Source organism: Drosophila persimilis, unplaced genomic scaffold, assembly GCF_003286085.1.
Source record: "Drosophila persimilis strain 14011-0111.01,24,50 unplaced genomic scaffold, DperRS2 tig00000002-arrow-pilon, whole genome shotgun sequence".
Lineage (NCBI taxonomy): Eukaryota > Metazoa > Arthropoda > Insecta > Diptera > Drosophilidae > Drosophila > Drosophila persimilis.
The window spans coordinates 13,836,285-13,852,252 of NW_020825289.1; the positions used below are offsets into that span (position 1 = coordinate 13,836,285).

At 50.3% G+C, this 15,968-nt stretch overlaps 5 protein-coding genes across 9 annotated transcripts; 2 read left to right on the top strand and 3 right to left on the bottom strand.

Moving 5' to 3' along the window:
• Positions 1 to 31: 31 nt before the first annotated feature.
• Positions 32 to 3,911, top strand: LOC6593250 (valine--tRNA ligase). Of its 2 annotated transcripts, XM_002018335.2 has the most exons (6): positions 33 to 103; positions 166 to 367; positions 491 to 658; positions 721 to 1,983; positions 2,129 to 3,158; positions 3,226 to 3,911. In XM_002018335.2, the coding sequence occupies exons 2-6, from the start codon at positions 185 to 187 to the stop codon at positions 3,726 to 3,728; spliced, it is 3,147 nt and encodes a 1,048-aa protein (XP_002018371.1). In that variant the 5' UTR covers positions 33 to 103; positions 166 to 184; the 3' UTR covers positions 3,729 to 3,911. The 2 variants fall into 2 exon arrangements, with proteins under 2 accessions (XP_026841144.1, XP_002018371.1); XM_026985343.1 differs by lacking the exons at positions 2,129 to 3,158; positions 3,226 to 3,911 and adding an exon at positions 2,046 to 2,085 and having other exon boundaries at positions 32 to 103.
• Positions 3,825 to 6,337, bottom strand: LOC6593249 (origin recognition complex subunit 3). The gene is made up of 4 exons (XM_002018334.2): positions 6,247 to 6,337; positions 5,397 to 6,182; positions 4,094 to 5,325; positions 3,825 to 4,035 (listed from the first exon to the last, which is right to left on the bottom strand). Exons 1-4 carry the CDS (start codon positions 6,271 to 6,273, stop codon positions 3,939 to 3,941), a joined length of 2,142 nt encoding a protein of 713 aa, XP_002018370.1. The 5' UTR covers positions 6,274 to 6,337; the 3' UTR covers positions 3,825 to 3,938.
• Positions 6,338 to 6,432: 95 nt separating this feature from the next.
• Positions 6,433 to 7,615, bottom strand: LOC113565167. Of its 3 annotated transcripts, none has more exons than XM_026986380.1 (5): positions 7,496 to 7,615; positions 7,283 to 7,427; positions 7,091 to 7,216; positions 6,878 to 7,027; positions 6,433 to 6,816 (listed from the first exon to the last, which is right to left on the bottom strand). In XM_026986380.1, exons 1-5 carry the CDS (start codon positions 7,600 to 7,602, stop codon positions 6,613 to 6,615), a joined length of 732 nt encoding a protein of 243 aa, XP_026842181.1. In that variant the 5' UTR covers positions 7,603 to 7,615; the 3' UTR covers positions 6,433 to 6,612. The 3 variants fall into 3 exon arrangements, with proteins under 3 accessions (XP_026842181.1, XP_026842180.1, XP_026842182.1); XM_026986379.1 differs by having other exon boundaries at positions 7,478 to 7,615; XM_026986381.1 differs by having other exon boundaries at positions 7,283 to 7,419; positions 7,478 to 7,502.
• A 196-nt stretch (positions 7,616 to 7,811) lies between these two features.
• Positions 7,812 to 11,778, top strand: LOC6593248. Of its 2 annotated transcripts, XM_002018333.2 has the most exons (4): positions 7,812 to 7,877; positions 7,940 to 8,130; positions 8,194 to 8,850; positions 8,918 to 11,778. In XM_002018333.2, exons 1-4 carry the CDS (start codon positions 7,818 to 7,820, stop codon positions 11,547 to 11,549), a joined length of 3,540 nt encoding a protein of 1,179 aa, XP_002018369.1. In that variant the 5' UTR covers positions 7,812 to 7,817; the 3' UTR covers positions 11,550 to 11,778. The 2 variants fall into 2 exon arrangements, with proteins under 2 accessions (XP_002018369.1, XP_026841042.1); XM_026985241.1 differs by lacking the exons at positions 7,812 to 7,877; positions 7,940 to 8,130 and having other exon boundaries at positions 8,758 to 8,850; positions 8,899 to 11,777.
• Positions 11,779 to 12,170: 392 nt separating this feature from the next.
• On the bottom strand, positions 12,171 to 15,848 carry LOC6593247 (WD repeat-containing protein 60). The gene is made up of 3 exons (XM_002018332.2): positions 15,797 to 15,848; positions 13,355 to 15,406; positions 12,171 to 13,296 (listed from the first exon to the last, which is right to left on the bottom strand). The coding sequence occupies exons 1-3, from the start codon at positions 15,833 to 15,835 to the stop codon at positions 12,259 to 12,261; spliced, it is 3,129 nt and encodes a 1,042-aa protein (XP_002018368.1). The 5' UTR covers positions 15,836 to 15,848; the 3' UTR covers positions 12,171 to 12,258.
• Between the last annotated feature and the right edge of the window lie 120 nt (positions 15,849 to 15,968).

Below are 15,968 nucleotides of genomic sequence, written 5' to 3' on the forward strand. Positions count from 1 at the left end.
AAAACGTGATCTCTTTTAATACCAGAACTTATCGAGCCGATAACGATAACTCATTTCGAAAACTGCACACGTTTTCATCTGTTTTTTCTCCAACTCCAGGCAAGTGAGTAATAACAAAAATCCAATCAGAATTGCATCAGAAAATCCTGTTATTGATTGCCACAGCCCAACATTAGACGAAACCATGCCAGAGGAGGAACAGCAGAAGCAACAGCAAGCCGGCGACGGCAGCGCCAATCCTGCTAAGACACCCAAACAATTGGAGAAGGAGCGCCTCAAGGCCGAGAAGCTGGCCAAACTGCAGGCGAAACTGGACAAGAAGGCGGCAGTAGCTCCAGCGGCAGCCGAAAAGAAGGAGAAGCCCGAAGTACGTACAAAATGCGGCACTGGAAACTAGGTTATGTGCGAAAAAGTGAATGGGGAGCACAGCTATCTGGTAATTGAGGCTATTGTTCGTGGAGAAAGCTAATTTTTTGCTCTGCCATTACAGAAGCGGACCAAAGAGGTTAAAGAGGCCGCTGTGTACACGGCGCAGACAGCACCCGGGGAGAAGAAAGATCTGAGCGATCCGCTGCCAGATGCCTATAGTCCGCGGTTCGTGGAGGCCCAGTGGTATAGCTGGTGGGAGAAGCAGGGCTTCTTCACGCCCGAATACGGGGTGAGACGAAACCATTGATAAACCAACCGGGACACTGACAGTGACACTCCTCTTCCCTACAGCGCGATTCAATCGATTCGCCGAATCCCAATGGAAAATTCGTGATGATCATACCGCCGCCGAATGTGACGGGATCTCTGCATTTGGGCCACGCTTTGACCAACGCCATCGAGGATGCCATCACGCGCTACCATCGGATGAAGGGACGCACCACTCTGTGGGTGCCCGGCTGCGATCATGCCGGTATAGCCACCCAGGTGGTGGTGGAGAAGCTGCTCTGGAGGGACGAGCAGCTGTCGCGGCACGATCTGGGCCGGGACAAGTTCATCGAGCGCATCTGGGACTGGCGTCGCGAGAAGGGTGGCCGCATCTACGATCAGCTCAAGTCGCTGGGCTCTTCCTACGACTGGTCGCGCGTCAACTTCACCATGGATCCCAAGCTCTGTCGCGCCGTAACGGAGGCGTTTGTGCGGCTGCACGAGGAGGGCAGCATCTACCGCAGCTCCAGGCTGGTTAACTGGTCATGTACCCTGCGCTCGGCCATTTCCGACATTGAGGTGGACAAGGTGGAGATACCCGGACGCACTTTTCTCTCGATTCCCGGCTACGACGAAAAGGTGGAGTTCGGAGTGCTCGTGAAATTCGCTTACAAGGTGGAGGACAGCGACGAGGAGATCATTGTAGCCACCACGCGCATTGAGACGATGCTGGGTGACACCGCTGTGGCCGTGCATCCCAAGGATGAGCGCTACAAGCATCTCCACGGAAAGTTTGTGGTTCATCCCTTCTGCCCACGCCGCCTGCCCATCGTGTGCGACGAGTTTGTGGAGATGGAGTTCGGCACGGGCGCCGTGAAAATCACCCCCGCCCACGATCCCAACGACTACGAGGTGGGCAAGCGCTGCAACCTGCCCTTCATCACGATCTTCAATGACGACGGCTTCATCATCGGCGACTATGGAGAGTTCACGGGGATGAAGCGCTTCCAGTGCCGCAAGCAAATCCTGGAGCGGCTCAAGAAGCTTAACCTTTACCGCGAGACCATCAACAATCCCATGGTGGTGCCCATCTGCAGTCGGTCGAAAGATGTGGTCGAGCCCCTCATCAAACCGCAGTGGTATGTCAGCTGCTCGGACATGGCCGCCTCGGCAACCGAAGCCGTACGCTCCGGCGAGCTTAAGATCATCCCCGAGCACCACACCAAGACCTGGTACCACTGGATGGATGGCATCCGGGACTGGTGTGTGTCCAGGCAGCTGTGGTGGGGCCATCGCATCCCCGCCTACCACGTCAGCTTCAGCGATCCCTCCATTCAAACCGGAACGGTAAGAAAACCCAATCAGGAACCCATTCATCAGGAGCTAATCCTTCACGATCTCTTGTCCAGCCTGCTCTTGGTGGAGTGGTAATCTGAAGCTCCTCTCCGCTCTGTATTTTATTATTGGTATATCCTTTTGTATTCTTTTGCAGAGCGACGACGAACAGTATTGGATTGTGGCGCGCAGCGAGGCGGAGGCCTTGAGCAAGGCCGCCGATAGATTCAAGGTGGATGCCAGTAAGATTGTGCTGAAGCAGGACGAGGATGTGCTGGACACATGGTTCAGCTCGGGCATTTTCCCCTTCTCGGTGTTCGGATGGCCGGACAACACCAAGGACCTGCAGACATTCTATCCCACATCACTGCTGGAGACGGGCCACGACATTCTCTTCTTCTGGGTGGCGCGCATGGTCTTCTTCGGCCAGAAGCTGCTGGGCAAGCTGCCCTTCAAGGAGGTATATCTACATCCCATGGTACGCGATGCCCACGGCCGCAAGATGTCCAAGTCCCTGGGCAATGTTATCGATCCGATCGACGTGATTCTGGGCATCACGCTGGAGGGCCTGCACGCCCAGCTCGTTGGCTCCAATCTGGATCCGCGCGAGATTGAGAAGGCCAAGGCCGGCCAAAAGCAGGACTACCCTCAGGGCATACCCGAGTGCGGATCGGATGCCCTGCGTTTCGCCCTCTGCGCGTACATTACCCAGGCGCGTGACATCAATCTGGACATAAATCGTGTCCTCGGCTACCGCTTCTTCTGTAACAAGCTGTGGAATGCCACAAAGTTTGCCCTCCTCTACTTCACCGGCAACGAGAAGTTCAGCACCGATTTGAGCGCCTCCGATGCCGTTAACCAAATGGATGCATGGATCCTGTCCAGACTAGCGGCCGCCATCGAGGCCTGCAATACGGGTTTCGAGTCGTACGATTTTGCCGCCGCCACCAGCGCCTGCTACGCTTTCTGGCTGTACGATCTGTGCGATGTGTATTTAGAGTGTTTGAAGCCGATCTTCCAGGGCGGCAGCGAGCAGCAGCAAACCGAAGCGCGGCGCACCCTCTACGTCTGCTTAGACTTTGGTCTGCGGCTGCTCTCGCCGTTTATGCCCTTCATCACGGAGGAGCTGTACCAGCGGCTGCCGCGTGCGAATCCCGCGCCAAGCATTTGCGTTGCCAGCTATCCAAGTGAGTAATCTCCGCCAGAATCTGGTTAGTTATCCTTCTAATGAGATTTTTTTTATGTTCCTCGCAGGCAACACCACCTGGCGCAGTGCAAAGATCGAATCCGATGTGGAGTTTGTCCAGAAAGCGGCACGCATCATTCGCTCCGCTCGCTCCGACTATAATCTGCCCAACAAGACTAAGACGGAGGCGTACATCGTGTGCACAGATGCCACGCCCAACGAAATACTCAAACGCTATGCCAGCGATCTGGCCACCATTTCCTACTGCTCCAAGGTGGCCTTTGATAGCCCTGCTCCGGCCGGTTGCGCCATCCTTACAGTGACGGGCCAGTGCGAGGTGCATCTGCTGCTGAAGGGCCTCGTGGAGGCTGACAAGGAGATCGCCAAGCTGCAGAAGAAGGGCGATCAGCTGGTCCAGACTGTTGGCAAGCTAACCCAGGCTATGCAGGCCTCCGACTATGCCACCAAGGTGCCCGCCGAGGTGCAGACGGCCAATGAGACGAAACTCACAGAGTCCCGTGCGGAGATAGAGCGGATTACGGCTGCTATTGAGACACTAAAGCTGATGTGAGGAGAGCGGAAGCTACCTCTCTGGAATGAGCATTTTGTTGATATTTAAGGGACGGACGCCTGTCCCCAGATACAGTTTATAAAAAAAATGTGCTACTCGCTTGCTTCTCAAAGACATTTCTTGCATGCCCATAGAAAAATATGTATTTATTCCGTAACACGCGAGCAATTTATAAATAAAAGAGATAGAAAACCCACAATGCTGTTGCATCTACCAGGTGAGGCGAGTGGCATGATCCGTCTTGCGCTTGGACATTTTAATGTAACCCAAAAACTGAAGCTCGGCCACAGCGCGCGTGAAGCGTGCCCTGGAAAGGTAAATAGAGTTAAAAAAATGTGAGATTTAGGAGATTTTAAAAGACTCACTGTATCTGCGGATCGATCTGCTCTTGGGCCACCTCTCCGTCCGGATCCTCGCTGGCATGCAGCACCGAGCGGAAGGCCTGCAGCCAGTCGAACAGGTTGATCATGCGGCCGCACTCCAGGTGCAGTTTGTACACCACCGAGAGATCGGGCAGGGTGCCCATGAGCTGCGTTTGCTCGCGTAGCTCGCAGCACTTGCACTGCATGTAGAAGTGTGGATTGTTGAGGGCCGTGTGCAGGGCCGCCCGTGGGGCACCAATTATGTTACGGCGCACCGTGGAGATGTCGCTGAACACGAACAGCTCGTGGAGCGGTGGAGCCTCTGAGAGCGCCCGCAAATGTCCGCGCACCAGATGCGTTTCTATGTGCTCGAGCACCTTCTGCACGGATCGGGCAAACTCCGTGGTGGGAACCTGTTGGTGTCTCTCTTCCTGACTGCGCTGCAGGAGCTGTGCCTTGAGCTCTTGCCGCGATGCGACTTGCGTTAAACTAGGTGCAGGCCTGCTCTCATCGGTGGACATGGCTGGCATCATCTCGAGGGTGCCCATGACCACGTCGTCGAGCAGCTGTCGGACACTTTGAAGCTGGGGCCGCAGAACGGATATACATCCCTCTCCCAGCTCGAGGGGAGCGATTTCCTCCACCAAAAAGTGCTCCGTTCGGGCTAGACTTTTGTTGACCTTGGCCACAAACTCCTCCTTGGACAGAAAGCTCAGCATTTGCCAGCATTCCTTGTACTCCGGGGACGCGGTGATCGGTCTGTTTAGACAGTTGACGTAGAGCTCGCGCAGCAGCTTGCCCAGAGGACAGCGCGGCAGATCTCCCACCAGCTCTGTGAAGAACTCCAACGTGCCTCGAAACAGCAGAAAGTGGAGCAGACAGTCACGCAGCAGCTGCGGCAGCTTCTTCTTTAGGTAGTCATCGTCGGTGAGGACGGCGATGATTCGCTTGCAGTCGTTGATCTGCTCCACGTATGGCCGGAACGAGGGCAGACGTCGTATGGTCTCCATATCGTCGTGCGTCAACAGCTTAATGCGATTTAGTGCCTTGCTGTAGTCCGTGCAGAGGGCATAGGCATTACCAGCAAAGTAGTGCTCCATCAGGCAGTACTTGAAGCCCTGAATGAACCCATGAATGGAGAAGTCGTAGTAAAGAAAGATGTGCGTGAGGAACTTGAAGGCCTTGCCGGACAGGTGAAACGAGTACATAGGCGAGAGCAAGACCTTGTCCAGCAACTGTGCAGTCCAAAAATAACAAATTGAAATATTAAATTGTATGGAATCTATGGAACAGATCGAGATCTCACCTCGTTCAGGCCGGTGGGTGCTGGCTGTGTTTGGAAGACGCGCAGCCTGATCTTGCTGCTGACGTGGTAGGGTAGGGTGCTGTGCACCGCCGACATCGCTGTGGCCACGCCAAGGACAAGAACAAACGGAAGTGTGCCGCAGTGGGCGCTGAGTATGAGTATGAAGTCCTGCAGGACGTTGCCACTGAAGCACTCAAAGTCGGGTAGTATGACAACCAGTTGGCGTTTCCTCTCCTCCTCCGCTTGGAAGTTATTGGTGTACCAGGAGTTAAGCTGCTTTATCGTGCAGTGAGAGCGTCGCAGTCGCTTTCGATCCCGATCGGTTACATCCTCCTCCTCGTCTTCTGGGTCCTGTTCGCCTTCGATCAGGCTGAAGACCATGGCCTCGATGGCTGCCTTTAGAGTGGGGCAATCCCGGGACTGCAGCACACAGACACGCGCAGCCTTCTGGGCATGCAGGCGCTGGGTAAAAGTGTCAAACTGACTGAGATGATCCGGCTGATTGATGCCTGTGAGGAGGGCTGCTGTGGGCAGAATTTCATCCTGGATCTGCCCCTGGCCTACCACGAACTCCACCAATTGCCCGAGTGTGCGGGCATAGCTCTGCTGCTGTAAGCGATTAATGTGCTCATTCATTTGACTCCAAGTCTGGACGTAGGCATCGTAGAAGGGCTGCCCGATTACCTCCTTTCCGAGCAGGCTGCTCGTGGCTCCAGTGGCCCTCTTTCGCTTGCTGGAAGCCTTCTTGCCGGCACGCGTAGCTCCATTTTTGTAGACAAAACAGCCCTTTGCGGGTAAGACATAAAAGGATATTCATTTCTTATTTCAACGAAAGATTTTCGCAGCTCACCTTGGAAACAGATATTGTGGGGTCCATAGCTAGAGTTCAACTGAAATTACGAATGATATGCTACAGTGGATAACTGCTGGTTTTTTTTTTTTGTTTAGGTCAGCTTTGTGCCAATTTTAGTTTATTCACCGAATCAGCACTCGGCATTCAAATAAAAAGCGAAATAAATAAAAACCAATGAGCAGCTGTGCCGGAATTGCGCCAAACGTCGGACAGGGCTGCAATACGATTTAATTTAATTGAGTGCAGTGCTACCCATCAATTAGTGTAAGGCGCAATTTTCAAATCTTCACACAATCTTTTTCGACATGGTTTGTTTTTCTTAAATATAAGTCCTTTTTAGTCCTCTTGCGAAAGTGTTGTTTTTTATGGGTCATTTATAAATACAAGCATTTTCGTCTTATTTACATTGGGATCGCAGGAATCGGACCATTTGGAGGCAAAATGAAAAGTTGGCATGAACATCAACAGAAAGTCGTGGAAGAGCATCAGAGCTGCCAGTAAATAGTCCTTGGTGCGCATTTCCGCAAACTTTCCACCGTTGATAATCTGCGCGTGATACATGACAAACTGTAGGGAGTAAGAGCATCAATTAACGACTACTCCTAGTGGAAATATAAGTTCCACCTACCATCCAGATGCTGCCCAAAACAAAGGCCCGATGGATCAACAAATAATAGGGCATATTGGTCACGATGTGTAGCATTAGGAAGTACATAGCGCCAATGAGAGCAACTATGGCGAGTACAAACAGCACCACAATATCCAGTGTTATATCATGCTAAGGAAGAGATGGGATCAGGAGTGATTGTCATAAAGAATACTTCCGTGGCAGCCAACTCACCGGCAGATAGGAACCGCACAGAAGAAAGACCCCCAGAACTACTGCCCAGACGACTAAGCTCAGCACTAATTGGTACATTTGGTGACGTACCACCAGAGAAGACACTCCCATGACAGCACACTCAAGCTGGAAATGCAGTTGGAAACAGGTGTGTTTCTTTGGAAATATATATATAATACTAGATCGTCTTACTATAACGATGGCAAATATCCAATTGATAGGCACTGTAAAGCGCAGAGCCTCGAAGAATATGAATACGGCGAACAGTACTAGTCCGACTGCGAAGAATATGCTGCCCACCCAATACTGTTTAGTGAAGAATTCGTTTGCTTTGTCCCTGAAAGAAAGTTAGGGTAAAAGAAATCGCCAAAGACCTGACATACTTACAATTCATTAATGAAATACCATTGAACCGCCGATAGAAAGAGAAGGACGGCTGTCAGGAAGTATGTAATTAACGAGAATTTCCTCCTCTCCTTCTTGTAGAAACGTGTATGTGCATACGCATCCATTATTTTGTGGGTTTGAGCTATTGTTGTTTGTGTGCTTTTGTTTAATGATAAATAAAACACTGACTACTGCAAATAAATTTTAAATTTCCATTCCGGGAAAAGTGCTGCCCATAAGTAAATTCGTAATTCTGGTGAGTTAGCCAACACTTACAACATCTCACAACATCTGTGACTTTCGTCCACGAATTGCTGCTCGTGCATTTTAATTTGTTAAAATGTTGGGCGATGACGATATATACGGCGACTTGGACGACTTCCAAAATGCCGAGGAAAAGGTGCGTGTGGTGTGCCATTCCAGTTGGCCAGGAAACTGTCTGTAACGTTTATTATCTTCTAGAAATCAAAGGAACTGCAGGCCTGGGAGAACAAATGCAAAAGCGCACAGGCCGAAATCGAGTGCCTTAAGGTGGAAAATAAGGCGCTCAACAAGAAGATCAAAGCTATGGAGGTCAATCTACAGAACCTCATGGACACTGCTAAATCGGAAATAAAAAGGAAGGAGTCTATGATTACGCAGCTGCGCAAGGAGTAAGTATTCCGGTTACCTTCAGTCCAAGAATCATAACCTGTTTACATTACATTTTGCTGTAGGAAAGACGACATATGCTTCAGGCGGAAGCGCGGGCGAACTGATGAGGATCCCAAGGATACAGGTCACGAGTACAAACGATCCAAGCTGTCGGAGCCCGTGAGCAACAAGTTTAAAACTGTGGTCGGCAATGATTCCAAGAATACAGACCACGAGAATCAACGACCCAGGCTGACAGAGCCCGTGACCAACAGATTCAAAACTGTGGTCGGCACTGAGTCAAAGAATACAGACCACAAAAGACCGAAACAACTGGTAGAACCTGTGGCCAACAAATTGAAGACTGATTCCAAGGATCCAAAGAGGCATAAGCTGGAGGACTCTGTGTACAAACTGGCGGACACTGTGACCAACAAATTCAAAAAGGAGCACAACAAAATTGATCATATTCATCACCAAAAGAGCTTTACAGGTGGAGAGTCCAAGTCGCATGACAACAAGGATAGCAAACGTAAATTTCGCAGCAGATCTCCCAAGGAGGAACACCACAGGAGCTCTGACACCCGATTAAAAGAACATGAGCGACGCCGCAGTCGCAGTCGTAGCGCCAAACGCTCCCACAGACATGAGCACCATGGGAGCCGCCACAGCAAGGATCGCTCAGGCAAACGCCGAAGTGTTTCGCGCTCCCCTAACCGCACAGCATCCACAAAGCCCAGGTAAGCGAAAAACGGCTTACATTCCGCACAAAACTTCATTGATAGCAGCATTTGACAATTCTTTCAGTGCTCGGCAGCCAGATAACGATCGCTCCAAAACAACACAGAAAGATGCCACAGTGACGACCCTCTTCGGCGAGGAGACAAACGACCAAGTTCTAGCCAGTCCCAACTATGAAATGATTAAGAAAATGCAAGCCAATATGTCCCCAGCGACGCCAGTAAAGCTTTACACACCAGAAAACAAATTGCAGGCAATCGCCGAGGACAAGCCCGCCAAAAATGCAGACATAACTGTCGCTGTTGTTGAAGGGTACTTCCAGGTGAATCCTCTAGCCATCTCTGGCTGCAGTCTGCCATTGTCACAAGTTGCACAAGAGACCGTGGAGAAAGTTGGTCCAACAGCTGGAGTGTTTTCGTGGGCCAGCAGTTTCGATAAGCTGCAAATACCCGGACTAGATATGATTTGCGAGCAGCATTCTCCTATAAAGAATGAAATAAAGTTGACAGAGGAACAGCCTGAAGATTTGGATACTCCCAAAATAGATTCAATAGACGATTGTATCGTTGATCATACGGAGGAAGTGATTACTCGTCCAATAAAGGACTGTAAGCCGGCAAAGGCGATAGAGGAAATGGAGAAGACGAATGAAAATCAACACAATGCAGCAGTTCCCGACAAAAACCAAGAGAGTCGCCTGGAAGCGGAATCCATACCAGAAGCTCCAGGCCAAGACGAAGAGAGTCCAATGGACATCGAAACACTTGGCATCAATTCTACACCCAAAACGGAATTAATCTGCGAATCTCACAGCAAGGACGGAGATAATTCAATGGATATCGCAACCTCTAGCATAAATCTTACACCCGAATCGGAAGAAAAGGAAAACACTCTCAGTACTATGTCAGTGCCACCAAGTGCTGAAGTAATGGGAGATGCCGTTGAAGAAGCAACAGGAGAAGTGACTCACAATCCGCCAGCACTGGAAGACTTTAAGACCCCGACCAAATGTACGGATGCGATTTTAGGTGATGATTGTCCCACCCCAATACGTCCCAGTGAGATTACTGCGGATCAATCATTAGAAGATATTAAAACCCCGACAAAATGTACAGCCATGAATGCGCCTTTAGGTGATGATTGCCCCATTCAGGTTACCGAAGCAATCGAAATAATTGAGGTTATACGATTGCCAGTGATAGTGGATATTGAGCATATTGCGTTAACCGTCGATGTTCCATACGATTCATCAGAAATGAATACAGATGTCAGCTCAAAGTCGCCAGATTTAGATATCGTTGATAGTAAGATAGAAAACGACGAGATTCCCAAGAAGGAAAGACGTGCATCGGTTAAGATTGTTAAAGATATGGAGATTGAGAATGAAACTGTTATACATGAGATGACGGCTGGCGGATTACAGGACGACTGTCCTCAAATTGAGACTACTGTAATAGCAGATCCTGAATCAGAGAAAGATATCCCTGAAACTGAGATTTCTGTGAATGCAACTGTTGTAATTGAGACTCCTGTAAATGCAACTCCTGCAATTGAGACGCGTATAAATACAGCACTTTTACCTGAAACTCCTGCGATTGAGACAAATGTAAGTTCAACTCTCGGATCAGAAAATGCTACTCCTGAAGTTGAGGCACCTGTGATTGAGACGACAGTTACTAAGACAGAGAATGAGACTCCAGCCATTGAGGAGCCTCCTGTGACTGAGACTCCTGTTAAGGAAACTCTCGTTGCTGATTTTCCTATCATTAAGACTCCTGTAGCTGTAGTTTATGAAACCAACAATGAGACTCCTGTTGTGGAGACTTCTGCTATGGAGACCCCTGATGCTCCTGTATCTGTACTTTACGAACCAAAGAATGAATCTCCTGTAATTGGAACAGCTGCAGTTCAATCGACTGGGATTGAGATTCCTATACTACCACCTCACGGATCTATACACGATTCTCTTATTGTGGCAGCCACTTCCAAGCCTTCCAACATTTTGTATGCTCAGCCAGATTCAACAAAGACCGATAACAGTGAGGATATGGTTCTGGAGGCGGCCATGAATGAGTTGACCGGAGAGCAGGAGCCAGTGCCGAGTGCCCACAATACGAGCTATCCGAACCTCACACTCGCAGAGGACACCATTGAAATGGCATTACAGCAATTGCATCAGACATCGCCGGACGAGACAAAAGTCACTTCAACCTCCAACAAAGCCCAAAAGTCGCCCCAAAAGGATTTGCTTCAAATGCTTACCGAGTCTCCCCTTCAGTTAAGTCCAGCCAGGTCCCCGACTAAGGGCATAAAAACCACGCCAATGAAGACACCAGATAAACTGAGAGTCGAGAAGACTCCGCTCAAAAAACGCAAAATCCACTTGCTCGAGGATATGCAGACAGACGAAGTAGTTGTTCCGCAGACACCACCACCGTCCCAGCCGCCGGTTGCACTCGGAAACGAGGCATCTATGACCCTCCAAAATGTGACCATTGATGAAACGCTAGACGAGAGTTTCAATCGTAGCTTCGGCAGTGACACCTCGGTGGTGACCAAACGCTGCTCCATGGGCTCCACGGACTATCAATTTGAGCGAATCAACGATGAGCTCGTACTGCGTGTATCGCGACGCAGGCGACGACCGCGCCCATCCCCTGTACCACTAGATGATGGTGAAAAGAGTGCTGGAACCTAAACAATTGTTATTTCATTATTTTGTAGTAGAAGTGGAGAACTATTAAGTGAATTTGTTCTTCTCCTTATGTTTTGAATTGTTGACTATCGCAATAAGATAACGATATACTAGTATATAAGTATGGACAAACCAATCAGATCTTTGATTGAAATTTTTAATGTGCTTTCCCTGAGTTATTGGACCTTTTAATGTAATTTGAAGCACCATAATGTTTAAACAGATTTAAGTTAAAATATTTTGAAACATTTGGAGTATAAGAATGAATATACCCATGAAGGGACTTTAAGTTAATATGTACCTGTCGTAATATTATTTTTATTGTGTTCTGGCTTTATCGTCTACTGACTGCGTATCTTATACTCTTATGCGCTTTGTCTTTTCTTGCCCCCTTAATTCTGTCAGTCCGTTATTCGTGTCCTTTCCCTTTTCTATGTTATTGCGTTGCTCGTGGTGGTGAGGCAGAAATCCACAAAAATATTAAAAAAAAACAATGTAGGTTGCTTGGGCATGTCAAGACTCGTTAGTTGCGTGGCTCCGAGGTCCAAGGTCTATAAAACAATCGAAAATCCAAATAATATTAATCTTAGCCCAACATATACATATGTAGTACATACGTAGATGTATTTTAATTGCATCTAAAACTTTATTTAGCTCGAAAAAGTAGGTTCAACAAACGCATACAAGAAATAGTTAAAAAATAATCAACAGATTACGAGTCGACTGAATGCATTTGCACCTGTCCACCTTTGTCGAGGATCAGTAAATGCTGCTCATTCCCCGAGCTGCGGGCGGCGGCTATGTCCATAATATGGGATCTGCTGTCCCCTGGCTGCTCCTGGGGGAGTTCCTTGTCCAAGTAAAAGTCGTAGGTGCGCACAGATCCATTGGCCAGGGCGGAGAGACGCCATCCATCATTGGATAGGACCAGAGCCTGAACAAGGTGCTGCCGTAGCCCACTGCCGCTGAGGAGAAGCTGCTGATCAAAGATGCGCATTTCGTAGGAGCGACGCGGCTGCCGAATCAGCTCCAGGGCGGTATCGGGCCTCAGATCGTAGCTTCTGCCCTCCAGTTGTGCTCCATCCATCTGCTGCTCGAAGGAGCGACGCTCGTTGAGGATGATGTTCTGAATGGCACAGGATTTGCCTATGTCCGGATCGTGATCAGCGGTGGATGGTGGCATGCCAGTGGTGGGTCTCTTGTGGCTCTGACGCTGGTTCTGTCGCTGATTGCAATTGAGTATCATCACGGAGCCGTTGGATAGACCCACCGCCACGAAGCTCTCGTTGGAGAGGACACAGAGCGAGGTGGGGAACAAGAAGCGACTCTCGTTGACAGCGATACGGCTGAAGCGCTCTGTCTTCAGGCTGCGCGTGCAGCAGAGCACAAAGTTCCGATTACTGCACACATAGATCAGATCGCTGCCCGTGTCGATGCTGGTGAAGCGCAGCCCCTGCAAGCCCTGGCCCTGCAGAGCCGTGCTCAGGGTCTGCGTCTCGTTCAGCTCCCTCAGCAGATCGTCGTTGTAGATGTTGCCCTGAAACAGGGACTTGGTCTTCTCGTAGGCACTCTGGTTGCTCCGCAGCAGACGCCGCTCCAGGTAGCCCCTCAGGTCGCAGCTGGCGCTCTGCAGTAGCTTCACCCTGGCCCATGGCGAGCTGTATTCATTGCTGGCAGAGCTACCAGCGGCAGTGGCGCCTTCCACCAGCGTCCACATCGTCAGCAAACCAGAGTCATTGAGCGAAGCGTACTATGGAAAGATATGCACAAGCTATAATCCAGAACTCTGAGTGGAGAACTGCTCTCACCTGAATTTCCTTGTGGGTGGCGTGCAATCCTTCTGCCATTGCCTTGGGCTGGCTTCGAAAGCTTCGCACATCCACCATGGCACCGAGATCCAAGGCAGTCGCCTGGCCCAGCGACGGCACCACAGACTGGGTGGCAGCAAAGTGAGTCAAGTGGCCGTCCAGTTTCGAGCAATAGCTGTAGGTCTCGCGCAAATCCCACATGGCCGCACTGCCGTCCCTGAGGCCCGCCACAACTATGTCCGGCGCCTCACTGCAGAAGGCCACGCGACAAACCTCCGCCCAGGTGGACAGCAGGCGCAGGGGCTTGGCGGGGCTGTTCAGTGACCAAACCATCAGCAAATTGGCAAAGTCCTCGCTGTAGACATTGCTCTGCGGCGGGCACTCGTGCACCGTGACCACGAGCTGTCCGTTTCCAGAGCTGCCGAAGATGCGGCGCACGGGCAGAGCATTCAACAGGCCAGTCTGCAAGGGAAGGTGGTGCGGGCTGTTGGGACGATGCTGCATGTTTTCATTCAGAACTTTCACCATCAGACGCGAGGCATTGTGAAGGAACGCACCGAGACGCTCAAAGTCCGTGGGCTTGGCCAGGCGGAGTCTTTGTTGCTGCTGTGTACGATCCTGCTCCAGGCGATGCAGCTGCTCCAAGCGGGACAGGCTCGTTTCGTAGTCATCTGTAGGTCGCTTCAGCATTGTTTCCGATTCGGCATCCCCGCTGCAGCTGAGCACCATTTGGCCGCCATAGTGGGGCGGATGCTGGGTCCAACTGCTGCGACTGTGCAGTTCCAGGGTCTGGCACTCAGCGTCTATGTAGGGGGATTGGGTCTGAGTGGCCAGCTGGCAGGTGTTCAGCTTCCCGTAGCTCTGCATGTATCCCTCGTAGCTCAGCGGTTTCATCTCGAACAGACGATAGTTTAGGTGGTCGAATCGCAACTTCCGCATGAGCTCCTTGCCGCGGCGACACTCCACAGGATGAGACACAAAGTTGGCATAACCCCCGTAGTAGACATTGGACGCTGACTCTCCGCTTGGGGTTTTCTCTAGGCCCAGGCCCGTTGTGCTTATGCCAGAGTCTAGCTGCTCCGAGTTGGCCATCGAGTTGGTATCGAAGCTATCGCACTGATGCTGCGTGGATTGGGAGCTGAGCTCCGCCAGCATCGGATTACGGCGCATGTGCATGTCGTAGTGGCCAGAGTCTAGTTTGCGATCCTGCTCCTTGTCCCGATGTATCACTGTGATGGGGTTCTGTGTGGGCTCAGAGTCCTCCTCCTCCTCCTCTTCGACGACGTCTGGCTCTGACATTGGCTGTTCTTTTTTCTCTTCTGGCTCCTCCGGCTCTTCCTCATCACCATCATCGTCCACGTCGTCATCATCGTCATCATCGTCCGCTTCCTCCTCGGGTGTGCTGGAACCAGTCTCAAAGTCCGATTCATATGATTCAAAGTCATCGGAATAGTTGTCCGATTCATTGTCTGCTTTCTTTGGCTCCTCAAACTTAACCTCAAAGGCAACCGGTTGCTTCACAGGCAGTGATCCCACCTCGATCTCACTCCTCTGTTTGGCCGACTCCCTCTTGAGTACCTTTACCTCGTCCGGGTCTAAAGTGCGTGTAAATGTGCGGGTTCTGGGCGGGGGTGGAGCTCTTTCTGGCTCCGGGGATGTCTCTGTTGATGATTTTGGCTGCACTCGACGCTTCTGTGGCGGCGATGCCACCGTCACGCTGTGGTATGTGTCCAGCACGGCATTTGGTTTGGACTTGGGCTTGGATTTTACGGGCTGGGGCTGCTGTTTACCGGCAGGCAATGTACTAGGCGATGGGGTCGTCCGTTTGGCAGGCTGGGCAGGATCCCTATTTTTGATTCTGCTCGCATTTGATGGCACTGCAGGTTTTCTGCTCGTGGATGTTGTTGCCACTGTCTTTGTGGGCTTCGTTAGGGCTCTGTCGTATTCCACGCTCTCCGGTTGTTTGACCAATGGTTTTCTGTCCTTTGTGGTTGCGCCTGTCCCACTGACAGCTTGCGATTTGGTGCTTTTCCTTGGCAATTCATTTCGGAGCTACAAAATTTCAATTTCCAATTTTAACTGTTCATTTTAAGTGCTTGAAGATTTTGCAACACTGGCTGCTGTGCAGCACTGGCATAATCCAAACAAAAGATGTGTCGTGGGTGCGATCGGTCGGTGTTCTTTTATTAATTTTAATTGATTGACAAGTCTCTGCATTATTAATATGCGTGTGTGTTCTTGTGCTAGCGTGGCAGCTGTATTTCTGCTGTGAGTTTAATGGCGATACTTGCAAAAATAACCCAGTGAATCAGGTGAAGATGTAAATGTACTGAGTGAACTTGTGAATATCTCTCGAGTGCCAAGTAATGTATATGTGTAATATAATCAATTAAAAGCATAACCGTGCAAGTGTTCTCTTATTAATTGTATTTATCGGCTCACATTTGTCTTGCTGCTTGTCCGCGCTGCATTCTTAGACATTTTATAGCGCCCAATGCCCTCAAAATGGCTAGTTTAAAAGTTTAGTGAATAGAGTTAACGCCAATTGCCAAGTATATTTAATCAATTGCAATGCAGACTATCCTCTTTTTGAGTTGTGACAAATTTTTCCTGT